Genomic DNA, 18,817 nt, shown 5'->3' on the forward strand with positions numbered 1-18,817 from the left:
CAAATGATGTTTGCTCTGAAAGCCTTGTTCAGTGGACCCAGTGAAATTAAAATGCAACTAGAGGATAATCTAGACCTTCCTCCGTGCTGAAATACTTCTCTGACACAAGAGGGTGATATTCGGGTTTCAAGGACCAGACTATTTGTAAAGATACAACAAAGAGCCAGTGGAGGCTGGGTGTGGTGGCTCACACCTGTAATCCCAGCATTTTGGGAGGCTGAGGTGGGAGGATCACTTGAGCTCAGGAGTTCAAGACCAGCTTGGGGAACATAGTGAGACTCTGTCTCTACAAAAACATACAAAAATTACCCAGGCGTGGTGGTGCGTGTCTTTAATCCCAGCTACTCAGGAGGGTGAGGCAGGAGAATCACTGGAATCTTGGATTTGGCCACTGTAGTTAGCCATGATTGCATCATTGCACTTCAACTGAGCAACAGAGTGAGACCCTGTTAAAAAAAAAAAAAAAAAAAAAAAAAAAAAAGCCAGTAGAACTGTCCTGGAACAATACTTCATATGTAAACAATGGGACTGGAGGACTAGCAGGGAAATTACTGAGTTAGAATTCAGCTTTCTAGATTTTTATTCTAGAGTGCCAGATAAGGGCTGGTTCCCTTGAGGAAAAAAGGAACACATTTAGATTAGCCTCAGAAGTAAAGGACCCAGAGGAGCACTAAAGGCAGCAAAAGTCTTCACATTTTAATGGAAGAAAACTAATTGGTGGAGTGTGGGGATAAAGACAAGATGCCTCACACATGAAGAGCCCAGGAGACCAATGACCAGAGCGGAGTTCCCTGGACCAAACCCAGATTCATCCTGAAATGATGCCAGTCTGTGGAGTGGGAAAGATGCCAGACCTCTGGAGCGGAAACTCACCTCTGCTAAAAGGTAAGTGCTAGCCTAACAATTTGGCCAGGAAACCTCTATGATTTGGTAACAGAACCAGATAGATCAGAACAATAAAATATTATTTTTATATTGGTTTTGCTAACTGTTCATCATATTTACAATTAAAATCACCAACAAACTATACATCAAGTATCTTCTTTAACTTGCAAATAAATTATGATACATCCAAACAACAGTGAAGTCATTAAAATTACACACACACACACACACACACACACACACACACACACACACACACACACACAGAGATTGATTTTTGAGCAATATACACAAGGCTTCGAGATGCATTTGGTAAGACTAGAATAAGCTTAATTTTTAAAAAGCAGGCAATGGAACTAGGAGAAAGGAAAATTATAAACTAAACTCAGTTTTGAACATAAATGCAAAAATCCTAAATAAGACATTGGCAAACCAAATTAAATGCATGTTTTAAAAGAACAAATCACATCGTGACCAAGTATGGTCATGAAAATGACCTGAAAATTTCAATGATGGCTCAGCATTAGTAGAAACTCTATTAATATAATACATGACATTAACATAGTAAAAGAGAAAAATTATATGATTATCTCACTGCAGCAGGAAAGTCAAGGAATAAAATCCAATGCTCATGCATGAAAAAAACTCTTAGTAAACTAGGAATTGGAAGGAACTTGTATATCCTAATAAAGATTAACTACCAAAAATCTCCAACAATCTATGCTTTGTATTGGGGGAAATGTTAGAAGCATTTCCTTTAGAGTCAGGAACAAAACAAGGGCACCTGCTATCACTAATTTCTACTCAACATTGACTGGAGGTCTCAGCCAGCACAATACGGAATTAAAGGTATTGGACAGGAAAGGAAGAAAGATGATGTGATAATGAGATCGTTTTCAGAGAAAATCTTTTTTTTTTTTTTTTTTTTTTTTTGAGACGGAGTCTGGCTCTGTCGCCCAGGCTGGAGTGCAGTGTGGCGCGATCTCGGCTCACTGCAAGCTCCGCCTCCCGGGTTCATGCCATTCTCCTGCCTCAGCCTCCCGAGTAGCTGGGACTACAGGCGCCCACAACCGCGCCCGGCTAATTTTTTTGTATTTTTAGTAGAGACGGGGTTTCACCGTGGTCTCGATCTCCTGACCTTGTGATCCGCCCGCCTCGGCCTCCCAAAGTGCTGGGATTACAGGCGTGAGCCACTGCGCCTGGCCGAGAAAATCTTAAGAAATTCTTCAAGACAGATTGTTGAATGCAAGAAGGGAGTTTGGCAAGATTACTCGGTAAAATACAGTGATATATCATATAATGACATATCTTTCAACAATAGACCACATATACCATGGTAGTTCATTAAGATTATCATACTGTATTTACTGTACCTTTTCTATGTTTATATATTCTTAGACACATAGATATTTGCCATTGTGTTAACAATTGTCTACAGTATTTGGTATAGTCACATGCTGTACAGGTTTGTAACCTAGGAGCAGCAGGCTATACCATATAGCCTAGGTACGTAGTTGGTTATACCATCTAGGTTTGTGTAAGTACACTCTATGATGTTTACACAATGACAAAATCACTTAATGACGCATTTCTCAGGACGCCTCTCTCTTCGTTAAGCAATACGTGGTTATATAAATATACTAAAATTACACTCAAATACACAATGAGAAATTAGAATGTTTAACACACACACAATGGCAACAAAGGTTACAAGGTTTCCATGAATAAATGTAAGAAAAGATGTACAAGCCCTTTATGAACAATAGCATAAAACTATAGAAAAATATAAAAGAAAACCTAAGTTTTCTTTAAGTACTTCATTATTTTAACTTATTATTTTAATATCAAATATATTTTAAAAAGCAGAAACTGCCTCTTACTCTATAAACTCAAAGCAATTCCAATCAACATTTCAATAGAATTCTTTTTATGCTACTAGATTTCACATGGAAGGTGATTCTATATTTCACTTGTATAAATGGAGAGCCAAAAATAGCCCAATACATTTTTGAAGAAGGAAGATTTATATTTGCCAAATACTAAGGCTTAATATGAAATGATATCCAGCTCTCTCACTTCTGAGTATATATCCAGAGGAATTGAAATCAGCATGTTGAAGAGACATGTGCGTTCCCATGTTCATTTCAGCATTAGTCACAATAGCCAAGATATTAAAGCAAGCTTAGTGTCCATCAACAGATAAATGGGTAAAGGAAATGTGGTATATCTACACAACAGAATACTATACAGCCTTTAAAAAGAAGGAAACTCTGTCATTTGCAACATGGATGAACCTGGAGGACAGTGTGCTAAGTGAAATAAGCCAGGCACAGAAAGACTATATGATCTCATTTATATGTGGAATGTAAAAACATTGATCTCATAGAAACAGAAAGTAGAATGGTGGTTATCAGAGCGAGGGAGGAGTAGGGGACAATGGGAGAAGGCAGGGAAAAAGCTGATGTTGGTCAAATGGTACAAAGTTTAATTGGACAAGAGAAGTAAGTTTTGGGTATCTTAAACCACAGCATGGCGACCATAATTAACAATAATATATTGTATATTTCAAAATTACTTAAAGAACAGGTTTTTAAACATTCTTGCCACAAAAAAAGTGATAAGGTGGTGAGATGATAGATGCATTAATTAGCTTGATTTAATCTTTCTATACTACATCATTTTGAATCCCATAAATAGATGTAATTATTGATTATTAATCAATTTTAAAATTACAGTATTGAAACTGTGGTATTGGTACAGAGCTAGAAAATTGATCAATGGAACAGAATATACTTTTTAATAAATGGCTTATTAAATGGACATTTAATAAATGACTCTGACAACTAGCTCTCGATGTGGAAGACGACTAAATTAGACCCCTACATCACACTATACCCCAAATGTAATTTCAAGTGGACTAAAAACAGAAATGTGAAACTTTAGAAGACAACTTAGGAGCATATCATTATTACATAAGGTTCATTAGAATAAATAAAATAGATTTTAAAAATCCATAGAGGAAAATTTTTAAAAATCGAATGAGAAAGCAAGGTGGAAATGGATACCTACGGTATGATGACAAGAATATGTACTGTTTGTAGAAAATTATATGCACACATATGGGAATAAACATAATAAAAGCACATAAATAAACTTTAAGTGTAAAGCTAGGCAAATTTAACTACTTAGAAAACAAAACATCCGTAGAAAAATCATGAGCAAAGTAAAACTCCAATCCACGCAACAGAAGAAAATAATTGGAACCCATATATTCAATAAATAGTTGATATGCATAATAATAAAAGATTCCAATAAGGCTATAATAAAACAGAAATACTCTGAAAGAAAGAGACAAAATGTCCACAATTCAGAAAGAAAACCACAGTGACCCGTAAATATCTGAAAAAATTCTAAATCCCATTAACAATCAGGGAATTGAAAATTAAAATCAATGAGACCCCATTTCGTACCCATCACATAGGCAAAAACTAGTAAATCTCATAACATCAAATATTAGTGAAGATGTAGGGAAAACAGGAACCCACAGACACTGTAGGTACAACTACTTTGACAAATGATGGGGAGTCCTAGGAAAACTGAAGATGAGTGTATTCTTCAATCCACGAATTCCATTTCTAGATGTCTACTCTAATGAAATCTTGCATGCACAAGAAGATTTGTGTGAAGTTGTTCATTGTAGCATGGTTTGTAATAGCTAAAGAATGAAAGCATTTCAATTTTCTGAACTAGTCCATTTTCTCACTGCTGTAAAGAAACACCTGAGCCTGGGTATTCCATAAAGAAAAGAAGTTTAATTGGCTCACAATTCCACAGGCTGTACAGGAAGCATGGCTGGGGAGGCCTCAGGAAACTTACAATCATGGCAGAAGGTGAAGGGGAAGCAGGCATGTCTTACCTGTCCAGAGCAGAAGAAAGAGAGGTGGGAGGTGCTACAAAATTTCAAACAACCAGATCTCATGGTAACTCACTCACTATCATGAGAACAGCACCAAAAAAAAATCCACTCCCATGATCCAATCCCACATTGAGGATTACAATTGGACATGAGATTTTGGGGGAGACACAGACTCAAACCATATCATGTCCATGGATATCCATTATCCTCTTTAGAGAGGAGTTCATTCTTTCCCCATGGGTTCAGCAGAAGATTGGTTTCTTGCTCCTTAGAGGTTCTGTTTGGCTTGTGTGTCCATCTCTGATCAGATCCTTGAGGGTAATAGGATGGAATCAGTTAAGTGGCTTAAGTCAATCAGGGTCTAAGTCTAGAACAGTGGTTCTCAACCAATGGTGGGTGATTTTTCCCCAGGGGACATCTGGCAATGTTTGGAGACATTTTTAATTGTAACATGGGAGGAGGATACTACTGGCATTTAGGAGGTGGAGACCAGGAATGCTGCTAAACATGCTACAATGCACTGGACAATTACACCTATGCCCCCTGACCCACCCATACGCCCACCAAAGAATTATTTGGCCCAAAATGTCCATAGTACTGAGGTTGTGAAATTCTGCTCTGGAGCCATCTTATCTAAATCTCATGACTAAGAATGGGAGGGGGAGTTGTTTCCCAAAGAAGAATCAGAGTATAGTTCAGAGGGAAGGGAAAGTAATTAAAGTATCAGCCATCAATTACAGTATACTTAAAAAAGATTGAATAAATATATACAACAAATATTATCAGTAATGATTTCTGAGACAGTGTTCAATAATTTCTTTACATGCTTCTGCTTTCTAATTTATCTAAAATGAGATTCTGTGAAATGTAAAAAGTCATTTGAAGAGAAAAGTACAAAAGAAGTGTCTTTTCACCAAACAATACTAACCTCTTCCAAAATGGTATCCCTCAGTAGAGGTTGGCTCCATGTGCATGCTTTTACCCACTGTTACTGTCAAGTATGAATTATTTTGTATTCTACTTTTTTCTCCTTGACATTATTTCATGTAGACCATTCCACAAATCCAGGTAGTCCTCATATTTGACATTTTAATGGTTATATAATGTTTCATTGTATTGCTATGTCAAGATTTACTTAGTCATTTCCTGGCTGTTAATGATTTTGGATTCATCTGCCATTATGAAAAGCACAAACTTCTCTGCAAAACTGGAGCTTTCTTTACTATTGATTTTTTTCCTTGGGATTTGCTCCCCAAAGCCAATTTGCCAAATTGTCATCTTTAGTACATGTTGTCAGATTTCTTTCCAGAAAAAGTATGACACTATTTCTACAGGCAGTGTATGAGTTCTTAAAGCTCTGGTAGCTTTAGTTCGCCCCCCAAAAAACTATTATTAATAATTTAATATGCATGAGGCAATATATTAGGCCATATTAATTTTTAATTCTTTAATTATTATGGAAGCTAAACATTTTCCCAAGTGTTTGTTCGCTATTTGTATTTTTCCTTGTGCAGACCATCTGTTCATATTCTTTAACCATCTGTCCAGTCAGACCTGAAATTGGCCATATAGATAATATTAATTTCCCTAATATATATAATGTTAAATGTTTACTGTTATGTGTATTACAATGCTCTGTATTTTTATCATTTTAATTTTTCTAATTTGAGACTAATCATTTTTTGTTCTTCATCTTGTGGTATGTATGTATGTACTTAAATTTCATTCACTTGAACCTGTCAACCTTATCATTTGTTCAGTGCTAACTCCTTTTATTGCTTCTGTTGTCCAAAAATTCTTTTTATTTCAAAACAGATATGCAGCATTGTTTTATTTCATGTGTGTGTGTATGTGTGTTTGTGTGGGGGGGGGTAGAGAAGTTTAAACTTTCCCTCTGAAGTAAGACTGCTGAAATAAACTGACAGTAGAGTAGCAGAAGAAAAAGCATACAAATGTATTAAAGTGCACATGGTCACAGGGACCCCCATAAATATGAGACTCGAAGAAAGGCCAAATTGTTGAAACTTATATATCTTCTTCATAGGAAAGAGGGTGATGGCAGAAATGTAGGCAATTTTGAGGGATTGTAAATAATTTTCAGGGAAATTGAATAGGCCCAAAGAGCAAACAGTAGTTTTTGAATTATTCTCTTTGGAAGAAGGATGGGACCCACAGTTATGTGAAGGTGAGGGGCAGAACTGTACTGTGAACAAAGGTTGTCTTATTACGCATTTAATTTTTATTTAAATAGTAAATATTTAAATAATCTTAAATAAATCTTAAATAATAAAGTAATCCTCAGAGGTGCCCTCAGAAGAACAGATAAAAAGTGTTTCAGGGCATAGCGATGACTTTTAGTCTTTCCTCTTCTACAGTGGTTAATCTTTCCTGGTTATCTGATAAGATTCCTAGTAAAGAGATCTTAAGACAATTGCATTTCTTTTGGAAGACTCAGTGGGAGAAAACCCTTCCCTTCACTTGTGGGGAAGAAATAAAAAGTTAGAAAGTCCTTGTTTCTGAGGCAGCTTCTAAAGCCTTCCTATTTCATTTAATTCAAAAATGCTCAGCATACCAGAACACCATACTTTGGGGTATTGTACTCTGAGCTCTGACATGATATGCATACACACACACTACTTTTAACTCAAAAAATAATTCTTTTGTTTTAAGTGAATTGTTAATCTAAGCCTTAGATTCCAAGATTATTCCCCCTGTATTGATAGTCAGTTTCCCCCAAAATATATACTGAATAATTTTATATCCCCTTGTTTCTAATAGGTTAAATATGTATTAATTTCTGGAACCTCTTATCTCCTTGGACTATTTTTTGGTTATCATTTCAATCAGAACACTGTTTTCATACCTACTCTTCCTTGATAAGCACTTTTAATATGTGAGAGGCTACTTCTCCAATATTATCTTTAACATAAAAGTATATTTTCATCCACATTTATTTCAGTTGTTATTTTTTCAATTCCTATAAAGTAATCCATTGGGATTGTAAGTGACATGGCTTAAATCTTTAAGTTGAATATTATTTTAAACTTCGTAATTTCAGCTCTTCGGTCAGCAAGTGTATCTTTCCATTTTTCACCACACGTCATATAATTACAGACTGAAGAGAGTTTAGATATAATTTGAGTTCTAGTTCTAGGCCACCCTCCCCTGTATTAGTGTCATTTTCCAGATGATCAAACCAAGGCCCAGAGACTGGTTTGTCCAAAACATCTGTATCTGCTTAGGAGAACACCTAGAAATTGAACCCACAGCATATCTCATGCTATTTTTTTTTTCTATCGAACCATTTATTTAAGTCTTCATTCACTGCCTTTAGAGCTTTAAAACTATATTTTATATATATTAGATATTCCAGTTGGTTAGTTTCTGGGAATTCTCTAGATTGAGGTCGAACAAAAATGAGCATCGATGTTGAACTTTGGGCAGATGGAAGCAGATAAAGTCTCTTCAGTGCAGAGAAATTGTGCAAAGCTTATTCCAGTCCCTCACTGTTTCCCAAACGGCTTTTGGGTAGGGAAAAGCAAATTGGCTTTTGCACTGATCTCCCATTTTTTGGTCATTCTATCTTATCTTTTAGGGCTTTTATTATCAAACTTATAGTTTGCAGGGAAGTATGTTGGACATACAAAGAGTCAAAGTTATAGAACTTTGCCTTTCCTGAAGATTGTCACAATCAAATTCAGGACATCAGTTACACACTATATCAACTTCATGAAACAGAAAATCCCAATAATAGTGATTTAAACAAAATATAGATTTATTGGTCTCTCATGTAATTGGAAATCTGAAGACAGGCAATCCAAGGCTAGCATATTGGCTCCACACTGTCTTCAGAAACCTGGGCTCCTTCACGTCTTCTACATCTTTAAAATCAAGATGTTGGTCCCATCTTCATGTATACCAGAAGATTGCTAGTGCTCCAGTCATCATGACTAATTTCCAAGCAGAAAGAAAAGACAGAGCACAAGTCCAGTGCTCAGCCAGCTCCTCTTTAACTAGTTTTCCTGGCAGCTCCCAGTGACACCTGCTCCTATCATTGCCCATAACAGCATCATATGATTGCCACCAACTACAAGGGAGCTGGCAGATATAACATTTTAGCTAGGCATATTGCCACTGTTAAAGTCAAAGATCTGTTTGTAAGTAGAGAGAGTGGATACTGGCCAGGCAACAGATAGTCTCCACCACTCAGTGTACGAAGTAAAAGGGAAAACATAAAGTAGAGTTTTGTTCAGGCTAAGACCATGTGTCCAAGAATGTGAGGTTAATGCATGGCCTTGATGGTTAAGTTGGATTTAGACAAATGGTGGTGAGAAGAGGGGACATTTTAAGACCAGTAAGGGCCTGGGCACAAATGAGGTAAAGGTCCTCCTAGCAGGTGTAAAGGACAATGGTGGTAAGGAGGGAGGGACTTCCTCTGCACTTAGAATGTCTTTCTGGGAGTGTGAGGATATGCAGAAACGCAAGGATAGATTGGTTATCCACTCTGTTTACCAATTACTGTTGTCCTCATTAAATCTTCAATAACAACTAACGTTCATTAAAACCAAGTATGTACCAAAGGGTTTGCTAGGTGTTTTAACATATGTTATATCTAATCCTTATAATAACCCCATTTTGGGAATAAGAAAACTGATCTGTCACAGGTTGAATACTTGATCAAGCTCATGCATCTTTTAAATTTAAGATATTCTGACTTGGGTATGTTTTACACCAGACTCCATGGTGTTTTTCCCACAATGTCACAATGTTAAGTTAATTTATTAACTTTGCTTGGGATTGGGGGTGAAGGTGGGTGAGTTAAACTGGTATTCCTTGATATTTTCTAAATTCTAAACTTTAGGGCAACTTTACAAACTCTTCAACTAACTAGCAGTGTGATCACAGACAAGGTACTTAACCTTTCTGGATTTGAATTTGTTTACTTATTACTCAGATACAAAATTAAAACCTTTCTGGATTTGAATTTGTTTACTTATTACTCAGATACAAAATTAGACAGATACTATAAGAGAAGAACATTTCAGTCCAACATACCTCATCAACACAGACACAAAAATTCTAAAAATTTTAATCCATGATACATAGAACATAATCCAACAATACATGAAACAAATAAACCAATAAAGCAGGTTTTATTGAAGAAATACTAAGTTGCTTTAACATTTGAAAATCAAGTAACAAACTAAAAAAAGAAAATAGGAAAAAACGTATTATTATATCAATAGCAGCAGAACAGCATTTGACAAAAATCCAACATCCCTTCCTGATAAAAACTCTCAGTAGACTACAAATAGAAATTTCCTTAATCTGATAGAAAATTTATGAAAACCTTATAGCTAACATCATACTTAATGGTAAAAGACTGAATGCTTTTCCTCTAAGATCAGGAACAAGACAAGGATGTTCACTCTCACCATTTCTATTCAACATTGTACAGGCTCTAGCCAGTGCAATAAGGCAAGAAAAAGAAATCAAAGACATCTGTACTAAAAAGGAAAGAGTAAAACTCTTTCTACCCAGATGACATGATTTTTCTATGTAGAAAATCTGATAAAATCCATAAAATGTTACTAGAACTAAGAAATGCGTTTAGCAAGATTACAGAATACAAGATTAATACACAAAATCTACATACTAGCAATCAGAAATTGAAATTGATAAAACAATACCACAGCATCAAAAATATGAAATGATTTAGGATGAATCTATTAAAAGATGTGCAAAACCTATACACTGAAAACTACAAAATACTACTAGTAGATGTTAAGGAAGACCTAAATAAATAGAGAGGCATATCTTTATTCATGGGTCAAAATATTCAATATTGTTATGATGCTAATTTTCCCCAAACTTATGGATAGAATCAATGCAATCCCAATCAAAATTTAAGTAAGCTTGTGTGTAGAAATTGAGAAACTGAATCTAAAATTTATGTTGAAAGACAAAAGACCTAAAATAGCCCAAACAACCATAAAAAAGAACAGAGGTACAGTACCAATGCTAGCTAGTTCCAAGTCCAGTCATCAGGATATTGTAATATTGATGTAAAAATAGACAAATTAATTAATGGAACAGAATAGGAAGTCCAGAAATAGACACAACACATTGATAAGAAACTGATGTTTGACACAGATTCAAAAACAGTTCAGTGGAGAAAGAGTAGCCTTTTAAAAATTGGTGCTAGGAGCCTGGTGTGGTGGCTCACACCTGTAATCCCAGCACTTTGGGAGGCCGAGGCAGGCAGATTACCTGAGGTCAGGAGTTTGAGACCAGACTGGGCAGCATGGTGAAACTCTATATCTACTAAAAATACAAAACTTAGCCAGGCATGGTGGCACATGCCTGTAATCCCAGCTACTCGGGAGGCTGAGGCAGGAGAATTGCTTGAGCCTGGAAGATGGAAGTTGCAGTGAGCCCAGATTGTGCCACTGCACTCCAGCCTGGCCGACAGAGTGAGACGCTGTCTCAAAAAAAAAAAATAAAAAAATAAATAAAATAAATAAATAAACAAAATAAAAATGGTACTAGAACAACTGGATATAGATATGCAAAAAACAAAACAGATAAACCAAACAAAACAAAAATTTTGGCCGTATGTAAAAATTAATTTTAAATGGGTCAGAAACCTAAATGTAAAACCTAAAACTATAAAAATTTTAGAACAAAACATAGGCGAGAATCTTTGTGATCTTGGATTAGGCAAAGATTTCTTAAATATGATACCAAAAAAAGAACAATCCATTAAAAAATGGATAAATTGGGCTTCATAGAATTAAAAACTGCTCTTCCCAAGACACTATTAGGAGACAGAAAAAACAAGAGATTGGGGGAAAAAATCTTTCCAAAGTATATGTTTGATAAAAGATTCGTATCCAAAATATATAAAGTGTCCTAAGCTCAATAATTAAACAACTCAACATTAAATGGGCAAAAGATTTGAACAGACACTTCACCAAGAAAAATACACTCGCTGCAAATAAGCACATGAAAAGATGCTCAACATCATTAACGGCTAGAGAATGCATAATAAAGCCACAATGAGCTACCACTACACAGGATCGGAACATCTGTTATTAAAATCTCTGGACTTTCAAGTGTTGACAAGGATGAAGAACAATTGGAACTCGCATAGACTGCTGGTGGGAAGGTAAAGAAAAAAACCACTTGGGAACACAGTATAGTAGTTTCTTAAATGGTTACACCTACCTTATGACCTGGGCATTCCACTTCCAGGTATTTACCCCAGAGAAGAAAAACCATATATGTCTGTACGAATATTTGCACAGGAATGTTCCTAGTAGTTCTAACCAGGAAAATTGAAAGCAGCCTAAATCAAGTGCTGACTAGGTAAACACACGGTGGTATATCCATAAATGGAATACTGCTCAGGAAGGAAGGAATGATTGTTGCATGCAAAAACACGCAGGCATGTCAAAGTAACTATGCTGAGTGAAAGAAGCCAGACAAAATCAAGTACATATGGGATGATTCCATTTATGGACGACTCTAGAAAATGCAAACTAAAACAGATTAGTTTTTGGGCTGCGGATGGGGGATAGGTGGGGTGGGGTAGGGCGAGGGAGGAGCAGGAGTGGGAGGAGCTGGGAGATGCAGAGATGGGCTGGGGAGGTCCTCGGGAAAGGGAAGGGAGAGAGGAAGGGGGAGGAAAGGCGAGGGGAAAAGGAGGGGAAGAGGGATGGGGAGAGAGAGAGGCAGAGTGGGAGGGAAGAGGGGCGGGGACCTGTGAGGGCCCAGGGCGCATAGTGGGAGGAGGAGGTGGGAAGGAGGGAAGAAGGGAGGAGGAGGGGAGGGAGAAGAGGTGGCAGGCGGTGTGGGCGGAGCGTGGGGAGGGAGGCCGACTAGCGCCGACTGAGGGGAGAGAATGGGGGAGGGGTAGGATGGGGGCAGGGACAGAGACGGGCAGAGACGGGCAGAGGGCAGAGGGCAGAGGGCGGAGCGGCGCCGGAGCGGGCGTCATGGCGCGGCTCCTCTGGTTGCTCCGAGGCCTGACCCTCGGAGCTGCGCCTCGGCGGGCGGTGCGGGGCCGAGCCGGCGGCGGCGAGCCCTCCACTGGGCCGGTACTGGGGGAGGCAGGTAGGACGCGGGTCCCGCAGGCCCCACCGCTGCCTACGGCTTTCGGCGTCATTTCACCCGCTGCACCCGGGAGCCTAAGGCCGGTCCAGGCCGGGCGCTGCCCTGGCAGGCACCCCTGCCCCCCCGCGCCTCCCCCGCGACCCGAGGGTCTGGGACAGTGGATTGTAAACTTGGTGGCGGCGGGGTGGGGACTGACCCCTGTGAGAATTCGAGGAAATGAACACATGAGCCCCCTAAATGTGCGCGTAATTGTTTTTTTTTTTTTCTTGGCGCGGGGAGTGGGGGCATAAATAGGGCTCGGGGTCCCCGACCCCTATCCGGGACTCCAGGCGAAGGCCCGCGGTCTGGGCTGCAGCAGCCCGGCCCGCGCGCCCCTGTGAAGGCCTCCAGTATTTTGCACTGCAGCCCTCTTCGTAGTTCCGCGGGCTTCCTTCCAGCATCTGAGAAGCCGGCAGTTCACACTAGGGATTCCTGGGGTGTTTCCTGCCCTGCTGTCTTCCCGTAAGTGTGTCTAAGAGCCAGGGAGACTGGGTTGATCATTTGTTCCTTCTTTAAGGTGACAGCCATTGTTAATGACTGAGACAGAGACCAGGGCGGGCGAGAGAGAGAGAGAGAGAGAGAGAGAGAGAGAGAGAGAGTTAGTTTTCTGCTAAATGCCTTTGGATCCTTTCTTGGATGTGGGTACCTGCACACTTCACCAGGCAGGAAGGAGTCACCTCAGGAGACCTGAGCTAGCTACCCCTGTATTTCAGGTCTATTTCAGGGGAACTTAGTGCCCCAGGGGATTGGCTTCCTGGGCGGTTGCCAGACTGACCCACTCTGAATCCAATTTTATATATGTTCATTGAAGATGTTCACCCAACTGATGAAAATGTACCAACTCATTCTGAGCTCTTTTTAGCCCCTGAAGTTTTCAAAATGTAGTGTTAAAAGAATACTTAACTAAATAAAAGCGTTGGCGTTGTGAAATGTTAGCTGATCCAACATGACTTCCAGCTATGGCCTTTCTAACCACTGGTGTCTCTGGCCAGTCAGTCTGATGACCTTTGTGAGCCCACTGTATGCCAAGCATTGTTTTGCTGAGAACCACAGGTAATAGAAACAGATCACAGTTACCGACGAGCTCTCTATAACCCCTTGATACAGGATGGTGGTTATAGCGGTAACTACTTCATGGCTATAATTGCTGCTGTCAGAAGCAGTCTAATGAATTGCCCTGGGATCTGAAGTTCTCCACCAACATTAAAATTTGGCCAGACACCAGTAGGTAACAGGAGCTATGTACCTTATCAGATATCCCTCCTGGGAATTTATTCGAAGGAAATAGTTCAAAAGAAGAACAAGGAGATATATGCAAAGATGCTTTAAGCACTGGTCTCTTATAAAATGGAAACTGGCTGTAACCCAAATCAGTTAAGAAATACTTACGTAAATCATGAAAATTAAATTCAACAAACTTTTAGGGAGTCATTAAAAATGATAAACAGGGAGTAGTTCTGGGATGAAGGGCTTGGGCATGAATAGATGCAGATTTTGAGTCTTGGCTCTCTGTTACTTCCTGGCTCTGTGTCTGAGCTCAGGCTGCTATTGCAAAACACCGTGGACTGGGTGACTTAACCGACATTTTCTCACAGTTCTGGAGGCTGGGAAGTCCAAGATCAAGGTGGGAACGGACTTGGTTCCTGATGCAGACCTGCTTCCTGGCTTGCAGTTGACTGCCTTCTCACTCTGCGTTCACGTGACTATCTCAGGAAGGACCACTAGTGCCTCAAGGGAGCCTCATCTTTATGATCTAATGTAAAACTAATAACCTCCCAAGCCCCATCTCCAAATACCATCTCACTGGGAGTTAGGGCTTCAGCATATGGGAGTGGGGAGAGGAGCAGGGAGAATACATAACATTCAGTTTGTAACAATGTCTTTGGACATCTTTCTTGAATTTGGTAAGTTTAAACTTCAGATTTTTTTTTCCTTCTATCAAATAAGGCTAATGATAATAGTAGGGTTGTTGTACAGAATAACTTTTTAATTAAATATTTTGTTACAATGTTTGACACTTAGCAGGCACACAATAAATGTTAGTTATGATTACATAAATAAGTGTAAAGGACAAAAATGTAGCTACATTTAAGTTAAATCATGGGCTTAGGGAGTGCTGAGAGAGAGAGAAATTGGGAGGGGGGAAATGAGAAGATACTGAAATGACAGTATTTTTCTCCAGTGCTGCAATTTCTCATATGCTCAGAGTGATTTTTTTTTTTTTTCCAGGTTGATAAAGAGCAAACTGAAAAAGGAAAGTAAGAAATATTCTGGAGCAAAAACTCTGTTGCTTCAGGAAAATATTCTTTCTAGAGATAACTATGCTAGGAAACCATCCTGGGCATAGGGTTAAAACAGTCCAGGCACTGTGATGGGAGAGACTAGTTCTGCAGATCAGAATGGGCTGGGGATTCTTTTAATACCAGTTTCTGATGAGTTCCATTAGATTCAACACATTATTTATTGAAATGAAGTGGGCTTATGTGTGACAATTGGCAGTATAGCAACTGTGGCCAGGAAGGTTAGCAAAACCCAAAGAAGGCACCCAGTAGATAACAGCAGGACCAATAGTGGATTTCCTTAGGGATGAAAAAGTTGAGGCCCACCCCGTGGAACTTCTGGCCAACAAGATATATGACCTGTGCAAATCACAGCACACAGAGAGAAGGGAACTCCAAGGAATTTGAGTTTATTAAGGCATAATTCAAAGTAAAGTTGTGTAGCTATCTCATGCAATAGCAGCAATGGATAAATGTTTTCATAGTGCAGATAGCAAGAGAATGTAGAGGGAATCTGGAAAATGTGTAGCCCCCAAAGGATGAGCACGTGGTGCAGAGGACAGAAAATACCTGCACACACACACAAAAGGACACAACCAGTGTGGAAACCTCTCTCTAGCCATGGTGGCCAGAAGACTTGACTCATTCCCAAGTGAGAGAACCTATCGTGTATCTAATGCACACGTGCCTAAATTGCTGTTTGATAAAACTGCTCAGAATTTACTCATACTGCAATTTTTATTTAAACTTTGGTTGTTTTCTAAAACCCCAGTGTGTTCATTTGCTAGGGATGCCATAACAATATACCACAGGCTGGGCAACTTAAATGATGGAATTCATTTTCATACGGTTCTGGAGGCTGGAAGTACAAGACCAAGACTTGTCCTGAGATTTGTCCTGAGACCTCTTTCTTTAACTTGGGGATAGCCACCTTCTTGCTGTGTCCTCAGGTGGCCTTTTCCCTGCTGTCCCTTCCTCTTATGAGGATACCAGTCTTATTGGACCAGGGCTCCCTCTTAATGGCCTTATTTTAACATGATTGCCTCTTTAAAGGCCCTGTCTGTAAATGCAGTCACATTTTAAAGTACTGGGGATTAGGACTTCAACATATGAATTTGGAAGTTGGGGGCAGGGAATGTCATAATTCAGCTCTTAACATCCAGGTCAAAGAAACCTCTAAAAGTGATACAGCACACATATATCCTGACCTGGGTGTACCCAACTGAGCGTTTGTCATTGTGCTATCAAAGCAAAGTCTGTGTGCCCTTGACTGAGCCTTCTAGGCTGGCAAATCTGCAGCTAAATGTTGCATAATTGGTGCTTGAACAAGAACTAGTCTAAACATTATTGCCTACCCACTAAAGCTTTCACACACATTAAAAATGGTGTAAAAGGTCCACATTGATAAGGATTAAAAGAACCATTAAAAATGTTCTTTCATATTGTACTTAGATGAAGGCTTAATTCTTTCGGTTAGCAATTTAAACACTAGTTATATATTTTAAACTTAAAAAAAAATTACAGCGTGGCACTGTATCATGAACCTGTAGTCTCAACTACTTCGGAGGCTGAGGAAGGAAAATCACTTGAGCCCAGGCGTTCAAGGCTGTAGTGTGCTTTGATCATGCATATGAATAGCCATTGCGCTCCATTCTGGGCAATACAGTGACACCCGGTCTCTTAAAAAAATTAGGGCAGAGGGAGGAGGTGGTGTCTGAAGAACAGATAGTCACTCTCTAATAGGTGTAACAAAATACAGAGGTGTGGGAGAGGGAGCTGGGAACCCAGACAAACTCAAGCCTTAGGTTCAAAGCGAAGGAAGTACCTGCTTTAAAACAGGTACTTGAGAGTCCCACTCTCAAATTCATGAGAGTCCCACTGACTTTTAGCCCTTCTCTAATTCCCACTTTCCAGTGTCAGCTACTATATTGTGCTGCCTGTTGAGTCACACTAAGGACAGTGCTTCCAGGAGACAATAGGGTTTTTTTCTAAGCCCATTCCACTTCCTCCCTGAAAGGAGATAGGAAGATAAAGCCAGCTTCACAGACTGTAAATTCCAACCTTAGTACCTGAAGTTGGTCCTCTTACCTATCCACAGGAATAATGCAAGATCTTTGCCACAGCCAAGAGGAGGGTGTTTTATCATGATGCTCTTTACTCCTTTCCTTGACAAATGTCAGTGATAGCCAGAGATTAGGTCTCACAAATTCCCCCACGGGACCAAAGTTTAAATATGGGAGGAGGAACCCAGGACATTCACTCTTACTAGCAAAGCCTGTTCTTGCTCTTTTTAGTGCCTCTGGCTAAAGCATTCCCTTTTTTCATCATTTGGGGTGGCCAAAAAGAGATAGGATCCTGAACAGAAGTGGCAAAAAAACAGACAGGAGGAGTCTTGTATTAGTTTGTTTTCAAAGTGCTATAAAGAAATACCAGAGACTGGGTAATTTATGAAGGAAAGAAGTTTAATTGGCTCACGGTTCCACAGGCTGTACAGGAAGCATGGCTGGGGAGGCCTCAGGAAACTTACAATCATGGTATAAGGTGAAGAGGAAGCAAGCACATCTTACATGGTCAGAGCAGGAGGAAGAGAGAGAGGGGGAGGTGAACTTTTAAACAACCAGATCTCTCAATAACTCACTATCATGAGAACGGCACCAAAGGGCCCCCATGATTTAATCACCTCCCACCAGGCCCCACCTCCAACACTGAGGATTATAATTTCACATGAGATTTCTGTGGGGACACAGAGCCAAACCATATCAGAGGCAGTCACTTGTTCCATTGTGACAAGATGGAAAAAGGGTAGATGTAGGTATTGTTAAGTGTGATGGTTTGGTAGCAAGAAGGTTTGTGGCTTTTGATTTTGCAAAAGTGGAATCTGTTGAGAGGAAGGGGAGATGTAGTAGAGACCATGGTTTGAGGAGAATGGAAAAGGTTTTTTTTTTTTTTAATTTCAGTAGGTTTTTGGGGAACACGTGGTGTTTCGTTACATGAATAAGTTATTTCTGTAATGGTTATTTATCAGATTTTGGTGTATTCATCACCTGAGCAGTGTACATGGTACCCAATGTGTACTCTTTTATTCCTCATCCCCCCTCACAGCCTTTCCCCTCTGAGCCCCCAAATTCTATTGTATCATTCTTATGCCTTTACATCCTCATAGCTCAGCTCCCACTTATAAATGAGAACGTACAATGTTTGGTTTTTCATTCCTGACTTACTTCACTTAGAATAATAGTCTCCAATTCCGTCCGGGTTGCTGTGAATGCCATTATTTTGAGTGGTATTCCTTAGTATATATATACCATCATTTCTTCATCCACTAGTTGATTGATGGGCATTTGTGTTGGCTCCATATTTTTACAATTGCAAATTGTGCTACTATAAATGTGTGTGCAAGTATCTTTTTTCATATAATGACTTCTTTTCCTCTGGGTAGATACCCAGTAGTGGGATTGCTGGATTAAATGGTAGTTCTACTTTTAGTTCTTTAAGGAATCTCCACACTGTTTTCCACAGTGGTTGTACTAGTTTACATTCCTGAGAGTGGAAAAGGTTTAAAACACCCATTGCAGAGAAATGG

General features: G+C 39.3%; 1 protein-coding gene across 1 annotated transcript in view; it reads left to right on the forward strand.

The window, feature by feature from the left end:
- Positions 1 to 18,817, forward strand: part of MSRB2 (methionine sulfoxide reductase B2) — a 456,570-nt gene that overhangs the window by 417,327 nt on the left and 20,426 nt on the right. The window contains exon 2 of the mRNA XM_050804072.1: positions 12,763 to 12,916. Coding sequence (XP_050660029.1) covers positions 12,799 to 12,916 — 118 coding nt within the window. The 5' untranslated portion in view covers positions 12,763 to 12,798. The remainder of the gene's footprint in view (positions 1 to 12,762; positions 12,917 to 18,817) is intronic.

Source organism: Macaca thibetana, chromosome 9 (genome assembly GCF_024542745.1).
Source record: "Macaca thibetana thibetana isolate TM-01 chromosome 9, ASM2454274v1, whole genome shotgun sequence".
Classification (NCBI taxonomy): Eukaryota; Metazoa; Chordata; class Mammalia; order Primates; family Cercopithecidae; genus Macaca; species Macaca thibetana.